Below are 15,641 nucleotides of genomic sequence, written 5' to 3'. Positions count from 1 at the left end.
TCTTGTTCTCCTGCTCTCCTGTTCTCCGTTCTCTGTTTCTTGTTCTCTGCTGTCTGCTTCCTGTCTGTTTCCTGCTCTCCGTTCTCTGTTCTCCTGTTCTCCTGTTCTCTGTTCTCTGTTCCTGTTCTTGTTCTCTGCTCTCTGTTCTCCTGTTCTCTTGTTCCCTGCTCTCCTGTTCTCCTGCTCCTGTTCTCCTGTTCTCTGCTCTCTGTTCTCCTGTCTCTCTGTTCTCCTGTTCTCTTGTTCTCCTGCTCTCCTGTTCTCCTGTTCTCCTGTTCTCCTGTTCTCCTGTTCTCCTGTTCTCTTGTTCTCCTGCTCTCCTGTTCTCCTGTTCTCCTGTTCTCCTGTTCTCTTGTTCTCCTGCTCTCCTGTTCTCCTGTTCTCCTGTGTAACTTAGAAAAAGGTGTAAAATAAGGTTCTGCACTCACCTTTTGTGAGCTAACTCAGTAATAAATCAGAGTTTACAGAGATGAGTTGTTGTTATGTTACAGTTGATTTGAAGCACCTTAAACATGTGACCTCATCACTCTGCATCCTGCTAACATTTGACCTCAACAAAGAGAACTAGGAGATTCCTCAACTAATGAACTTTGGCTAGAGACACATGTGGGTGACGGTGCTCATGGGAAATGTAGTCTACATCCCAGAGTGACACTCCAGGTTTCATCCCAACATGAAAACTCCTCACAGCTCCTTCTTTTTGGATTGACCCACAGTCAGTACTTAAAGGGTTAACCACAACCACGATGGTTAAAACACCAACCCTACCTCTGACCTCGACTACATCCTAATTATGACCACAACGAAAACCTGAACCAGCAGCACTACAGTCACAATAAGGATCCGGATCTGTAAAAACCTTCTGAGGCTCAGGATCCGGATCTGCAAGATTCTGAGGCTCAGGATCCGGATCTGCAAGATTCTGAGGCTCAGGATCCAGATCTGCAAGATTCTGAGGCTCAGGATCCAGATCTGTAAAGACCTTCTGAGGCTCAGGATCCGGATCTGGAATTCTGAGGCTCAGGATCCGGATCTGCAAGATTCTGAGGCTCAGGATCCAGATCTGTAAAGACCTTCTGAGGCTCAGGATCCGGATCTGGAATTCTGAGGCTCAGGATCCGGATCTGTAAAGACCTTCTGAGGCTCAGGATCCGGATCTGTAAAGACCTTCTGAGGCGTTCAGAGTCCTGGTCTTGTTTCAGAACCCTGACAGGTTACAGAGCGGTGAGGCTCCAGGGACACTTACTCTAAAATTCATATGTCAACAAAATCTGTCATTAAAACCACATTACACCCAAACAGTCAGATAATCTGTGTGACTCTGAAGGAGTCTCTGTGTGACTCTGAAGGAGTCTCTGTGTGACTCTGAAGGAGTCTCTGTGTGACTCTGAAGGAGTCTCTGTGTTACTCTGAAGGAGTCTCTGTGTTACTCTGAAGGAGTCTCTGTGTTACTCTGAAGGAGTCTCTGTGTTACTCTGAGGGAGTCTCTGTGTGACTCTGAAGGAGTCTCTGTGTGACTCTGAAGGAGTCTCTGTGTGACTCTGAGGGAGTCTCTGTGTTACTCTGAAGGAGTCTCTGTGTTACTCTGAAGGAGTCTCTGTGTTACTCTGAAGGAGTCTCTGTGTTACTCTGAGGGAGTCTCTGTGTGACTCTGAAGGAGTCTCTGTGTGACTCTGAAGGAGTCTCTGTGTGACTCTGAAGGAGTCTCTGTGTGACTCTGAAGGAGTCTCTGTGTGACTCTGAGGGAGTCTCTGTGTTACTCTGAAGGAGTCTCTGTGTTACTCTGAAGGAGTCTCTGTGTTACTCTGAAGGAGTCTCTGTGTTACTCTGAGGGAGTCTCTGTGTTACTCTGAGGGAGTCTCTGTGTTACTCTGAAGGAGTCTCTGTGTGACTCTGAAGGAGTCTCTGTGTTACTCTGAAGGAGTCTCTGTGTTACTCTGAGGGAGTCTCTGTGTTACTCTGAAGGAGTCTCTGTGTTACTCTGAAGGAGTCTCTGTGTTACTCTGAAGGAGTCTCTGTGTGACTCTGAAGGAGTCTCTGTGTTACTCTGAAGGAGTCTCTGTGTTACTCTGAAGGAGTCTCTGTGTTACTCTGAGGGAGTCTCTGTGTTACTCTGAAACACAGAGACTCCCTCAGGGTCCCGGGGCGATGTGCTGCGTTGAAGCTTTCTGCTTCTTTGCTGTGCTCATCAGAAAAAAGGAAATTGGCTTGAGAAGCAGAACTAAGTGATTCATGGTGTCAACATTACCTTTGAAAGTGCTCCCCAGATGAGTTACAACAGTGCTCCGGTGGAAACATTTAATCTTGTCCTCAAGCGAGTGAATCTACCGTGGAGAAACACACAAGCATGCACAGATTAATTCATGAACACAGCTACCTGATCCCCTGTGGAGAAACACACAAGCATGCACAGATTAATTCATGAAGCTACCTGACCCCTGTGGGTTCATTCTATGGATTAGCTTAATAGCTGCATGGGACAGCAGCATTTGTTGATCCTCCTTGGGGGATGTTTGAGAGAATGACGATGTGTGTGAGAAAAGCTGTGGGAGGCGTTGTTCTGATTGTTTATAGGGTTAACCAAATGTAAACAGATGTGCTGTGTAATTAAGTTGATGCAGCAGGAGAGCGGCTCGCTGGAGGCCACTGAATCCTGGGAATCGCTGCATGAGACGTTCTGTCGGCTGGTCCCTGCAAAGAGCAAGCACACATGCAGCTCCACACTCACTCTCTCCACAAAGCCCTGCTCCTTCAGACGAGCCTCGCTCAGCAGAGTCGTCTTCTGGGCCAGCTGAGCCTGAGGGAGAGGAGGGCAGGGTGAGGACATGAAGTCATGAAAGAATATGTGGTTAACCATGATCTGTGTCTTCATGTGTACACCACACTTATAACCATTACATGCTTCATCTTATGATTTATAGAGCAATGATCAAACACACATACCTGAAGCTCTTCTGGTGTCATCTGTGAGAAACAAATAAGACAAAGAAACATCAGTAAAGATATAACACACACTCAGTCATGACATAATGATCATTAAATAAACTCACAGATGAGCTCCAAAGGATCTGAGTTAATGCTTCATATCTAAACACAATCACACTCAGGGTCAGGAGGCTGAAAATCTGAGACTCAGTCACTGACATGAGGTTTCAAATAATCACCGCCATGCTGATATTCAGTCTCACAGCACAGCCCTGAGGGTGATGGTGCTTTTATGAGACACGTCTACAAGCAGTGACTGCAACAACTGTTAACACCACTGTCACCTTTATGATCACCTTTATGATCACTGCTTAGTGCTGATGTTAATCTAAGAACTGTTGGAGTCCAGCTGCTACAGTTGATATTATCACTCCTACATCATCATGACTGTAATTTCTAATATTAGACTTGTTGACTTTAACTGTAAATATTAAGATGAGTCTATTATCAGGACTGTGATGTTTCTGTATGTGAGTTAAACAGCATGGACTTGTGCAGAAAGGATCAGCACTCAGTGAAGATCCCCCCACTGTACCCTCTACAGATAAGTTCAGTATCCCACCACATGGCTCCTCCTGTCCCCCACAGCCTGAGACAGAGCCTTCTTATTAACCCTTATGTTCTGTCTTTAGTTATATCTAGATGTTCTCATTAATACTTTGTCTTCATGTTCAATTGTTTTAATAGAAGGGACACTCCACAAGTCTCCTGCACATTTCTTCAAACACTGAAGTTAGTGTTTAGTTTTACTGTTGAATCCTTTCACCACCATTACTGACACTGTGGCTTTCAGCCTGTATGAGCTGTTGTTGTTACTCTGTATGTCTCTCTCTGTCTCTGTGTCTCTCTCTCTCTCTCTCTCTCTCTCTCTCTCTCTCTCTCTCTCTCTCTCTCTCTCTCTCTCTCTCTCTCTCTCTCCACTCTGAGTCTTACTTTAATGTCAGTCTTTGTTCATAACAGAGAGTTCAGTCTAGATCTGCTCTGTTTGTAAAGTGTCTTTAAATAAACATCATTCAATGACTTGGTGCTGATAAGATTATTAGATCTGGTAAAGTGAATAATTCAATTTGCTCTGAAAATACTAAACTAGCTCTGAACTTGAACTGTAGAGGACAGGACTGGTCTGCATGTTGTGTTCTTATGTTTCCATATATCATGAAACCTCTACATTAAGAGTGGCCTGTGAGACAAAGAGCGTCCTCTGTGACATTACTTCAGGTGTTCTCAGCACAGAGTGCTCCATACAGATAAAAGTTATACCATATGTTGTTGTACTCGTATCGGGGCTCATAAAAACCCTCGACCAATCAGATGTCTCGGTTGCTGACTGGTATAAATGTGAACCCAGCTGTTTCATATGACAGAGACTGAGGCCTGATGATCAGACGTCTGTGGGTCACTTTAAGGTATGTCATCTGTGTGGAGTTTCAGAGCCACAGTCAAATAAAAGCTCTGTTTGTTGAGTCTGTGCAAACAGACTAAACTGGACTTCTTAGAGAGTGCTGGTCTGTGGTCTTCATGAGGGGGGGACGTGACCCACTGTCTGAATGAAGAATGGATCATGAGGCCCGATGTGAGGAGAAGCCTTTCGGAGCATAAGCCCGAACAATCCACCCGTGAAGTAATGACCTCAGTGGGGAACAATGCAGAGAGAGAGAGAGAGAGCAGCGTAGCTCTCAGTGTCTGTGTACATCTGGACCCGGTGTAGAGGTAGAGTCCACGCAGGGGTCTGACGGCGCCTCAGCACACCAGCACAAACGTCTCCTCGGAGGACGGTTAGTCTCTCTGGCTCTCTTCCAGTGTGCATATCTTGCATGAGAGCGTTTCTAGAGTGTAAATCTGAGGCAGAGGATCACCTCATATGATGATAATTGGGAACAGAGACTGAGACTGGCTGCTGCCTCACAATCTGTGTTTCCCAAGGAGAACATTCCTGAGTGATTCAAACGAGCTTCACAGGATCGGACGCACTTTGGAGAGCGTCCACACGACCGGAGCGAGTGAGCGATCAGAGCAGAGAGTCCCTGAGCTCCAACTCGGAATCCTTCAATTATGAAGCAACACGGAGAAAAGATAACTAACAACTGTGAGACCCTCAGCCTGGATGTGAACTGTGGGGTGATAAAGACTCTGAAGGACTCGGCTGTCATTTAATGCTTCTATCAGACTCCGCTCTCTTTCCCCCAGGAGCTGAGGAGAAGTGATTTCATTCAGCCATCATGAAGTGACTTATGATTTCAGCAGAACCACTTCATAAATCTTATCTTAACCTACAGCCTCTAACACTCTTCTACATCTGTTTGAGTGGACAGCATGTCTGAGATACCTCAACCACGTGTGACACAAACTGCAGATGTCTGATGACCTGCTGGATTTGATACAGCGTCAGAAATGTGTGTACCTCAGCAGAGACCTGGCTCCTCCCCTGCAGCTCCTCCAGCTCCTTCTGGACCTGCCACACTCGGTCTCCCATCTCCTCCTCTCGACTCTGAAACAGAAACAAAACAACAGCTGAGTCATTTCCTCTGTTTCCTCGCAGCATCATGACACAAGTATGTCGGTCACTCCGTCGTGTCAGTGTCTCGTTTCGGATGTTCGGCCCTTAATTATGTTGTAAGACATTAAAGGAGACGATTACATAAAAGCTTCTGACTGTTCCACTTTAGATATTTCACTGATTTCCAAACACATTTCAGAGGCGTTGATTCATGAAGGTTTCAGGGCCAGTGATTCCTCAGGGGACCAGGTCTCCAGAAGAAGCATGGAGAGGTTGTGGAGGACCTGCTCATGTGATCAACATTACAGAGGATCAGAGGAGTTTAAAGCCTGTCTTTAAAAGCTCTAATGAACACCTCGAATGAATCACTTTTAGGAAGACGAAAGGATGAACTTGGAAACAGACGGGCGATATCACTGAGGAGGTGTTTGAGTTCATCTGATGCAGCTGAAGGGTGACGGTCTGAAACCTTACTTTAGACCAGGGGTTCCCAAAGTGTGGGCCAGGACCCCCTGGGGGGTCACGAGACACAAATGGGGGGGTCATGAAATGTCTTCCAGAATATATGTTTTTTATAAATATATCTAAAAATATTTATTATTATTATTTACCTTGTTTTCTTATGTTTATCTTCCTTTTTGTTTGAACTGTTAATTATTATTATTTATTATTATTATAATTGTTTTGCATTTAATTATTTCTTCTTCTCTTTGTTCTTCTTGTTTGTTTGTTTGAGCGACGCAGAAAAACTAGTCCATGCATTTGTTCCCTCCAGGTTAGATTACTGTAACTCCCTCTGATCAGGCTGCCCCAATAAGTCTCTAAAGATTCTTCAGCTAGTTCAAAACGCCACAGCTCGAGTACTGACTAGAGCTAGAAGAGAGAGCACATCTCTCCAGTGTTAGCTTCTCTACACTGACTCCAAATAAAATGTAGAATAGAATTTAAAATCCTTCTTTTAACCTACAAAGCCCTTAAAAATTAGACACCCTCGTATCTTAAAGAGCTCATAGTGCCCTATTACCCCTCTAGAACTCTACGCTCCCAACATGCAGGCCTGCTCATCGTACCTCAAGTCTCTAAAAGTAGTATGGGAGGTAGAGCCTTCAGTTATCAGGCCCCTCTCCTTTGGAATCATCTACCAGTCAGGGTCCGGGAGGCAGACACCCTCTCTACTTTTAAGAGTCAGCTTCAAACTTTCCTTTTTGATAAAGCTTATAGTTAGAGCTGGATCAGGCTTGGACCACCTTTTGTCATGCTGCTATAGGCCTAGACTACCGGGGGAACTGGCGCACTGACACAATGGGATCCTAGCTCACCCCCTTCCCCCCAAACCCCTTCATCACTTACTTTAACTCTTCCTGTCCCATTAAAGTTACTAACCATAGACCTTTCTGGAGTCCCTGAGCTCCCTTGTCTCGTAGGTTCCTCTGAGCTGCTGTAGACGTTCTGGACTCCAGCGGCAACAGCTTCTACTACTTGTCTCATCACTATCACCTCTCTCTCTTACTCCCCTCTATCTGTCTTTCCAGACCCAACACGGTCTCAGCAGATGTGTGTCTAACATGAGTCTGGTCCTGCTGGAGGTTTCTGCCTGTTAAAGGAAGTTTGTCCTCTCCACTGTAACTTGCTAAATACTGTGAGGTGTAATGCTCATGGTGGATTAAGGTGGGGTCAGACTGAGTCTGATCCGGTCTTGGTGTTGGGTCTCTGTTCAGGATTTGACATAGAGTGGTCTAGACCTGCTCTGTTTGTAAAAGCGTCTTGAGATAAGGTTTGTTGTGATTTGGCGCGATACAAATAAAGATTGATTGATTGATTGATTGATTGATTGATTGATTGATTGATTGATTGATTGATTGATTGATTGATTGATTGATTGATTGATTGATTGATTGATTGATTGATTGATTGATTGATTGATTGTTGGTTTTGTATTACTTATAAATACTTTGTTAATTTGTGGTGAACAAATGAATACTGAAAAAATGCAAAGATAGTTAATTTTATGCATTTTTGGAAAGAATATCAACAATAATAGAAGCTAACCTTGAAATAAAACCTTGTAAATATAACATGTAATGAGTTTTCTACCTTTCTTTGTTTCCAGATGACTCCTAAGTTTAGGGTTAGTGAACAGTTAATGATCTAAAGCATCAGTAGCAGCAGGTTCATTCATAACACACAGGAAACACAGACAGGCTCATATAGGGAGGGTCACTTTCTGCAGACCAGCTAAATGAAGACACATTAAATCACTCTGAGGGACAGGGGGGGTCACGAGTCTTTGGCACCTATACTTTAGGCGTCACAGGCTGAAAAGTTTGGGAACCCCTGCTTTAGACTGTTGCTGCCCACACTGATGGTTTCCAAACGGAGTTGGGGTTAATGGTGCTCCCGTGCTAAATGAGTAAATGAAATCTCTTCTTCTTCTCTCACCTGTAAGACATGCTCATATTTCTGAACCGTGTTGTGCAGATCCTCCTCCTTCTGTGTGATCAGCTTCTTCAGCTGACCGGCTTCTTCCCGGTGACTGCTGATGAGCTCTGCTTCCACACTCTGGGCCTTCGCTGTGTGGAGGAAAAGGAACGGGGGGAAAGAAGCCAACGTTAGCACATGAAAAAAAACACACAGCTCCCAAAGTCATATTCCAAAGCACTCAGTCACATCCCATCTGGAATGCAACAGGACTGAGCCACAGAGGAAACAAGGGAACATGGCAGCTCGGACACTCTCTTTCCAAATGTAATGATCCCTTCATTCTGCTCCACACTGTGTCAAGATTAAAGAATGCATCATGTTTCCATGCAGCTCTACTGTACGAGGAAGTTCCTCATAGTTAAGCTGTGTGGAGGCCTCAAACATTAGCATTACGATCTCACCACAACAGAACAAGACTTCATCCCTCCCTCATTCCCTGAATGTACGACCCGGCTGTAAATCCTGTTGTTGAATTGTTGAATGAATCCTCACCAATCGCCTCCTTCACTGCTGTCTCTATCTCCTTCTCCTTTAAGGCCATCTGGGTGTTGAACTCCCTCATTAGTTGCTTGATTGCAGAATTGTGCTTCAGTTCCACGTCTTCCAGCTCCAGCCTGTGACAGCAGACGATAAAGAGAACAGGTTAATTTATTTAGATTCAGAAGTTCATGTCTTTTCTTTTGTTCTTAAATGGTTGATAATATATTTATGATCATCTTGACATCATAAACGTACTTCATCTTTTTCTCACTCTCCCCCAGCAGCTCTCTCTTCATGTAGTCCAGGTCCTGCTCGTGCTCCTTCCTCAGAGACCGCATGTCTTTCTGCAGCCGGGTGAAGTCCTTCTGGATTCTGTCCTTCTCGTTCTTCATCTGACTCAGGTTGCTCTTCAGGGCCTCGTCCTCGTCATGCATCTTCGAGTGGTTTTCCATGGCGCTCCCTGTTTTCTGTACGCTGTTACACTCTATCATCTCACCCTCTGAGGAGTTTTGGACCACCTTCATGGCCGCCTGATGTTGCTGGAGCTGGGCGTCCTTCTCACTCATCTCCTCTTTGAGCCGGTTTACTTCAGCGAGAAGGTTTCCGTTCTGCTGCTGGGCTTCTTCTAGCTGTGCCTTGATGTTCTGCAGCCCTTCTTCTGTTTCCTGAGGCTCTCCTTGTTGCGCTGCATCCCTCTGAAGAGAGGACAGCTTCTCTTCGTACCCATTTTTCAACTCCTCTAAAGACTTCTCCCACTCCAGCTTCTCTTTACTCAGAACCTCCTGGAGCTGTGTCTGCTGCTCCTCTCGAAGCGTGACGAGAGCTTCCTCCAGAGTTTTTGTTTTCTCCTCTAAGGTTTCTGTGAGTTGTTTTCCTGACGTGTCGTTGCTCTTGAGTTCCTCCAGGCTAACCTGCAGAGCTTTGATTGTCTGCTCTTTCTCCTCCAGCTGTGACTTCAGCTGTTTCTTCACCTGACTGATTTTCTGCTCGGCTTTCTTCTTCAGCTCTGAGACTTTCCGGGCGCTCTCTGCAGAGAACCTCTCTTCAGCTTCCTTCAGACTCTCCTCTTTGCTCTTCACCATCTCATCTTTCATCCTCTCAAATTCCTCCCTCTGACCTTCAAGCTTGTCCTTAAACTTTAGGTTGTCTTCCTCCAGAGAGTTGAGTTTATGAACCATCTCCTGCTCCAGATTTCCATTCTGCATGCACTGCTGCTGACTCTGCTGCAGCTGCTCCTCCAGCTCCTCTTTCTCCTTCTCCCTGATGCCGTGTTGTTGTTGGAGGTCGGCTGTGAGTTGCTCACACTCTTTTGTCTTTAAGGCTATCTGCTCCTGAAGCTCACTGAGCCGACTGATGCATCCCTCCAGCTCCACGGTGAGTCCGCTGACCTTCTGCTCCTTCTCGCTCAGCACCTGGTCCATCTCAGACTTGCTGATGGACTGATTGTCAATATTCGCTCTCAGCCTTTGCAGGGCTTCGTCTTTGGCAGAGAGCTCTCGCTCCAGCTGGTCCAGCCGGGTCTGCAGAGCTTTGATGGTGTTTTCACTTTGGGTGAACTTGGTCTCTGCTCTGCTCTCGTTCTCTGACAGACTCTTCCTGAGAGCGTCTGCCTCTTCTCCAGCACACCTCCTCTCCTGCTCCAACCTCTCCACGCTCTCCTGGGTCTGAGCTGCGGCCTGTCGCCTCTCCTCTTCATGTTGCTGGTTCAGCTGATTTATGGCTTCTTCCTTCTCTGTTATTCTCCCTGCTAGCTGAGTTTTCAAGTCCCCGATGATGCTCTCTAAGTTGCTGATATCGGACTCGTTTGATTTCATACTTTTGGACATGTCACCGTGTGCTTCGCTCAGCTCCTCGATCTTCTGAACCTTCTCAAGGATAGTCTGAGAGAGAGTGTCCTTCTCCTGCGTTAAGGCCTTGATATGCTCGGCGTGAGCGTTTACCTGAGCAGTGCTCTGTTCTAAAGAAATGCATAGATTCTTATTCTCCTCCGTCTGCTGCCGGAGGTTCTCCTCTAAAGTGCAGATTCTGTCTACTTTAGTACGGATGATGTTCTTGAGATGCCCAAGCTTCTTCTGAGTACAGGTCAGTTTCTCCTTCAGCTCATTCAGCCTACATTCCACCCTCTGACAGAGCTCATTGGATCCACAGTCCACCTTGGACTGGACCTCTGAACACTGATGCACCATTTGGTTTCGGATCATCACCAGTTGCTGCTGAAACTCGGCTTCCTTGGCTTTCAGCTGAGAGGCAGTTTCCTCACTTTCCTTCCCCCTCGATCTTTCCACCGCTTTAAGCTGCTTCTTTGTTTCCGCCATCTTCTCTGCCAAGGTCTTTAACTTCTCCCTGCTCTCTTCCTTTGTAGTGTTCAGCACGTCTTGGAGGGAGTTCCTCTCGTTCAGAGCCTGGTTAAGGTTCCTCTCCACAGACTCCATTTGCTCTTTGAGCAGAGCTTCACCCTGAGACAAACTCTCAACCTTAACGGCTGCTCCGTTGAGCTCTTCCTGCAGCTTCTGCACGGTGGTTTCCCTGATCACCAGCTCCTCCTTTAGATTCTTTATTTCACACAGCACCTGCTCGCTCTCTTCTTTGCTTCTGTTAAGTTGCTGAGAGATTTCCTCCAGTTCCTGAGCCTTCTCCTGCAGCGAGAGCGAGTGCTTCTCTGTTAATTCATCCTCCTGCTGTCCAAACTTCTCCTGCCAACGACGCTCCAGCTCCTCGTTCTCCTGCTTGTGGGCCTCACGGATCTTCTCCACCTCCTCCTTGTGGTTGGTCTGCAGCTCTGTCATCGCGCTGCTGAGGCCTTGGGAACTCTGAGACATCTCTACGAGCTTCTCTTGCACCTGCTGCTCTTTCTTCTGCAGCTCTTTGTCCTTCTTCGCCAGCTCCTTCTTCATGTTTTCATCGTTCACTTGCAGCTTCTTCTTGAAGTTCTCCTGCATTTCTTTGGCTTTTTGCTTGAACTTTTCCATTTTAGTTTCCTGAGACTTCAGCTTGGCTTCCATCTCTGATGTAGTGTTTTTCAGTTTCTTCTCGTGAGCAGCTTTTTCATCGTCGAGCAGTTTGACGAGTCGTGTGTGTTCCTCCTGTTTGGCGTTCAGGTCTGCAGTGAAAGTCTTCTCCTGTTCTGAGAGCTGGTTTTTGCTCTTCTGTAGCTGTTGCTCCAGTTCTTGAAGCAGCTTCTCTTTTTGTTGACAGTCACTCTTTGCCTCCGCTACCTGATGCTCCACGTCTGCCAAATCCCTCTGACAGCGATCCAGCTCCTCTGTGATCTTGCCTAGCTGTGTGTTAGAGTCTTTGAGGCTCTCTTTGTCCTGCTGGGATACTGATAAACATGTCTGCAGCTCCTCCAGCTGCTTCAGCTTCACGTTTAATTCTTGTCCAGCAGAATTTGATTCTTCTTGTAGTGTTTTTTCTCTTTGAGTGAGATCCTCTACCTCTTTTTGTTTTTCCCTCACTACGATCTTCATCGCATTGAGTTCCTCCTTCAGAGTTTTCTCCACTCCTCCAAGTGACTGCTCATGCTCCTGTTGGATATTTGCGAGCTCAGCATTGTGCTTCGCCTCTTGATCTTGAAGCCTCATCTCGTGTTCCTGTTGAGCTGAGCTGTGAGAATCTCTAGCTGACACCAATTCCTCCTCCAGAAGTTGTTTACTCTTCAAAGCCTCAGCAAGTTCAGCAGAAACGTCGTCCAGCTCCGTCTGCTTTGCGTCCAGCTTCTCTAAAGTCTTCTGGTTCATGTCTTCAACATGTGCTTGGAGCTGCAGTTCTTTATCTTTCACAAGGGTCTCCACTTCAGCTCTGTGTTTCTCCCTCAGCTCCTCCAGCTCAGCATTATGCTGCTGGGTCAGGGTGCCTGTGTGCTTTTCCAGCTGCTCCTGGTGCTTTTCCTCTAATGCAGAGATTTGCTCTTTGTGTTTCTCCCTCAGCTCGCCCAGCTGACCGGAGAGTTCATGGGACTGACTGGATCCATCTTGTGAGATCTTCTCCAGAGAGCTCTCCAGCTCCATGATTCTCTGCAGGAGGATAAATGTAGAGACAGATTATTACATGAAGTCTCAACTCCTCTTTATTTACAGAGCAGATTTCAAGCATGCAGCCCAAAAGAGAACATGATACAGGCTGAAACAAGAGAGGGAAGAAATATCAAATACTTCAAAATACAAAAAAATTACTGAAATTAAATCAAGAAAATTAAATCAAGAAAATTAAATCAAGAAAATTAAATCAGATAAATAACAGAAAATTAGATAAAATAAAATAATGTAATATATAATAATAGAATAAAATAAAAATAAAAATGATGAATGGTCATAATGGTAATAATTTAGTCTTATTAGTCAAAATTAAAAGCCAGATTAAAAAGGTAAGTCTTAAGTTTATAATGGAACAAAGGATTAGCATCAGCTTTTGGAATAAAAAAAAACTAATATAAATATTTTTATTTATTTTTTATTTGTGTTACTTTTCGCCAAAAAAATGCAGAACAATTTTTAAAAAAAGAAAAAAAATCTAATTTACTTTAAAAACTGAAATCATTAAATATTGAGTTAATTGCAGCATTTCTGAGTATTCTGTTTTTTCACCCATCCTGGAGCTTGCTAAATAAATACATGGACACAAAACTAAAGAGGGAAACAAAGCTTCCATCAGTGTTCCATAATGAAGATATCCCATAATATCCATGTAACCAACTGAAATGTGTAACCTGTAACCGTGACTCACAGTCCTTGCAGCTTCCAGCTCCAGCTGTATCTCTCTCACTCTGTTGTCAGCCTCTGTCCTCAGAGCGTTCTTCTGCAGCTCCACGTCCTCCAGAGCCAGAGAGGCCTGCTGCTCCCGCTCTGTTCCTAACTGAGAAAACTCCTCTTTGCACTGCTCCTGAAATCACAAACAGCAGCGGCATGCCAAATCAGAATTTAAAAAGCTCTTTTAAAAACTTGATCCACTTGGTTATGGAACTGAATGAGTATAACCTTCGGCACATACCACTGCTTTGCTGATTCTGGCACTCATCTCCTCCTCTTTAGCGGCCAAAGCTTCACCGTGGAGTTTCTCCATGTTGGCGACCGTTTCCTCCGATGACTTCTGATAACATTAATAATGAGAAGCATAATAATCACAGAGCGGCTCTGTTTATAAAGACACTGTAACCAAACCTTCATTTATAGAGACGCAATAACAATAACTGTATTAAATGATGTTCACATGTTTGCTTTGTTTTTATTCTTGAAATGACAACATGACTAAAACAGAAACTTATAAAGGTGACAGATGAACCACTTCTTCTAACTGATTATACATCATTACTCCCAAACCTTCATGATGGTGACGACCTCCTGTTTGACTCTTGTGAGCTCCTGCTGCAGACTCTTCCTCTCCTCCTCGCCCGCCCTCTCAACCTCTCTCACTTGCTCCTCCAGCTGAACCTGCAGCTGTTTTTTGGCCTCCTCCGCCCTCTGAGCTACACCCAAGGCCCGCTCGAGTTCTTCAAATGCTTTAGAAAAAAAGAAAACAACACATCGTTAGCACATCTAGACAAAACATTTTCCTTTGGTTCTCACAGAAGCAGATTCAGGGTTCCCACTCTTTTCCAGAGATCATTTTCCAGGACATTTCCAGGACATTTTCATTGATGATCAAGCTGGTATGACCGTCTAAGTTTAGTTCCTAATTTAGTTCCTAAATAGTCTAATATGTTCCTCTCAGTGGAAGTCTACATTGAAAGACATGTAGTCTATGGCTATCAATGAAATCATCTCTTACATGCTTAAAAATGATGGCAAATTGATAATAGAATGGCCAGGGACCCCTTACAGGTGAGAAAACTGTCCATGGCCCCCTCATAATTGTAACACAGATTAAGCACAGTAGAGATGCGTCATGATCAGAAGCTGCGGCTCTGAGAGTCCATGCTTTATAGTGAATCAGAAGAGCCTCTCGCATCCAGAGAGAGCCGGCTCCCAGTTTGTTCCTTTCCCTGCTTAGCTCTCTCAGTGCTCAGCCCCAGCTCTGCTCACAGCAGAACTTTGTTTTGATTGGTCAGCATGGCGGCCATGCGGCCAATCACATGTGAGGATATAGGATACAGGTGGTGGAGGGGAGGCTGTGTATCGTGGCTTCATCTGTTCCTTCAGAGAGGGTTAGGGTTAGGGTTCTTCTCAAAGACCGGGCAAATACTCACTGAGAGGAGAAATCGGATCAGACCATCCAAGCTGAGGCATCTGATTTTTCTCAATACCAACCTGAGGACATTAATGATGTTTGCTTGAGTTTGGTTCTGGTTCTGTTTGCTTGAGTTTGGTTCTGGTTCGGTTTACCTGAGTTGGTTCTGGTTCTGTTTGCTTGAGTTTGGTTCTGGTTCGGTTTACCTGAGTTGGTTCTGGTTCTGTTTGCTTGAGTTTGGTTCTGGTTTGGTTCTGGTTCTGTTCTGGTAAGGTTCTGGTTCGGTTCTGTTCTGGTTCGATTCTGCTTCACGTCTGGTTCGGTTCTGGCACGGTTCTGTTTCGGTTCTGATTCGGTCCTGGTTCGGTTCTGGTTCGGTTCTGGTTCTGTTCTGGTAAGGTTCTGGTTTGGTTCTGTTCTGGTTCGATACTGGTTCACGTCTGGTTCGGTTCTGGTACGGTTCTGGTTCGGTTCTGATTCGGTTCTGGTTCGGTTCTGGTTCGGTTCGGTTTCGATTCGGTTCCGGTTCGGTTCTGGTTCGGTTCTGGTTCGGGTCTGGTTCGGTTCTGGTTCAAGTCTGGTTCGGTTCTGGTATGGTTCTGGTACGGTTCTGGTTCGGTTCTGATTCGGTTCGGTTCAGGTTCGGTTCTGGTTCGGTTCTGGTTCGTGTCTGGTTCGGTTCTGGTTCAGTTCTGGTATGTTTCTGGTTCGGTTCTGGTTCGGTTCTGGTTAAGTTCTGGTTCGGTTCTGGGTCGGTTCTGGTTCAGTTCTGGTATGTTTCTGGTTCGGTTCTGGTTCGGTTCTGGTTCGGTTCTGGGTCGGTTCTGGTTCAGTTCTATTAGGGTTCTGGTTTGGTTCTGGTTTGGTTCTGGTTGAGTTTGATTCTGGTTTGGTTCTGGTTGAGTTTGATTCTGGTTCTGTTTGCATAACCCTAACCCTAACCCTAACCCTAACCCTAATCCTAACCCTAACCCTAACCCTAACCCTAACCCTAATCCTAACCCTAACCCTAACCCTAACCCTAACCCTAACCCTA

At 45.4% G+C, this 15,641-nt stretch overlaps 1 protein-coding gene across 1 annotated transcript in view; it reads right to left on the bottom strand.

Annotated features, from left to right (window-relative positions):
• The window catches only part of golga4 (golgin A4), a 36,303-nt gene that overhangs the window by 353 nt on the left and 20,309 nt on the right, over positions 1 to 15,641 (bottom strand). The window contains exons 12-22 of the mRNA XM_034682267.1: positions 13,759 to 13,937; positions 13,430 to 13,528; positions 13,166 to 13,321; positions 8,699 to 12,456; positions 8,456 to 8,577; positions 7,922 to 8,052; positions 5,387 to 5,473; positions 2,944 to 2,964; positions 2,729 to 2,797; positions 2,249 to 2,324; positions 317 to 384 (exon numbers count right to left, since the gene is read on the bottom strand). Coding sequence (XP_034538158.1) covers positions 317 to 384; positions 2,249 to 2,324; positions 2,729 to 2,797; positions 2,944 to 2,964; positions 5,387 to 5,473; positions 7,922 to 8,052; positions 8,456 to 8,577; positions 8,699 to 12,456; positions 13,166 to 13,321; positions 13,430 to 13,528; positions 13,759 to 13,937 — 4,766 coding nt within the window. The remainder of the gene's footprint in view (positions 1 to 316; positions 385 to 2,248; positions 2,325 to 2,728; positions 2,798 to 2,943; positions 2,965 to 5,386; positions 5,474 to 7,921; positions 8,053 to 8,455; positions 8,578 to 8,698; positions 12,457 to 13,165; positions 13,322 to 13,429; positions 13,529 to 13,758; positions 13,938 to 15,641) is intronic.

Source organism: Notolabrus celidotus, chromosome 4 (genome assembly GCF_009762535.1).
Source record: "Notolabrus celidotus isolate fNotCel1 chromosome 4, fNotCel1.pri, whole genome shotgun sequence".
In the NCBI taxonomy this organism is placed as follows: Eukaryota; Metazoa; Chordata; class Actinopteri; order Labriformes; family Labridae; genus Notolabrus; species Notolabrus celidotus.
The sequence above is the reverse complement of the archived record's forward strand: the minus strand, read 5'-3'. Positions and strand labels throughout refer to the sequence as shown.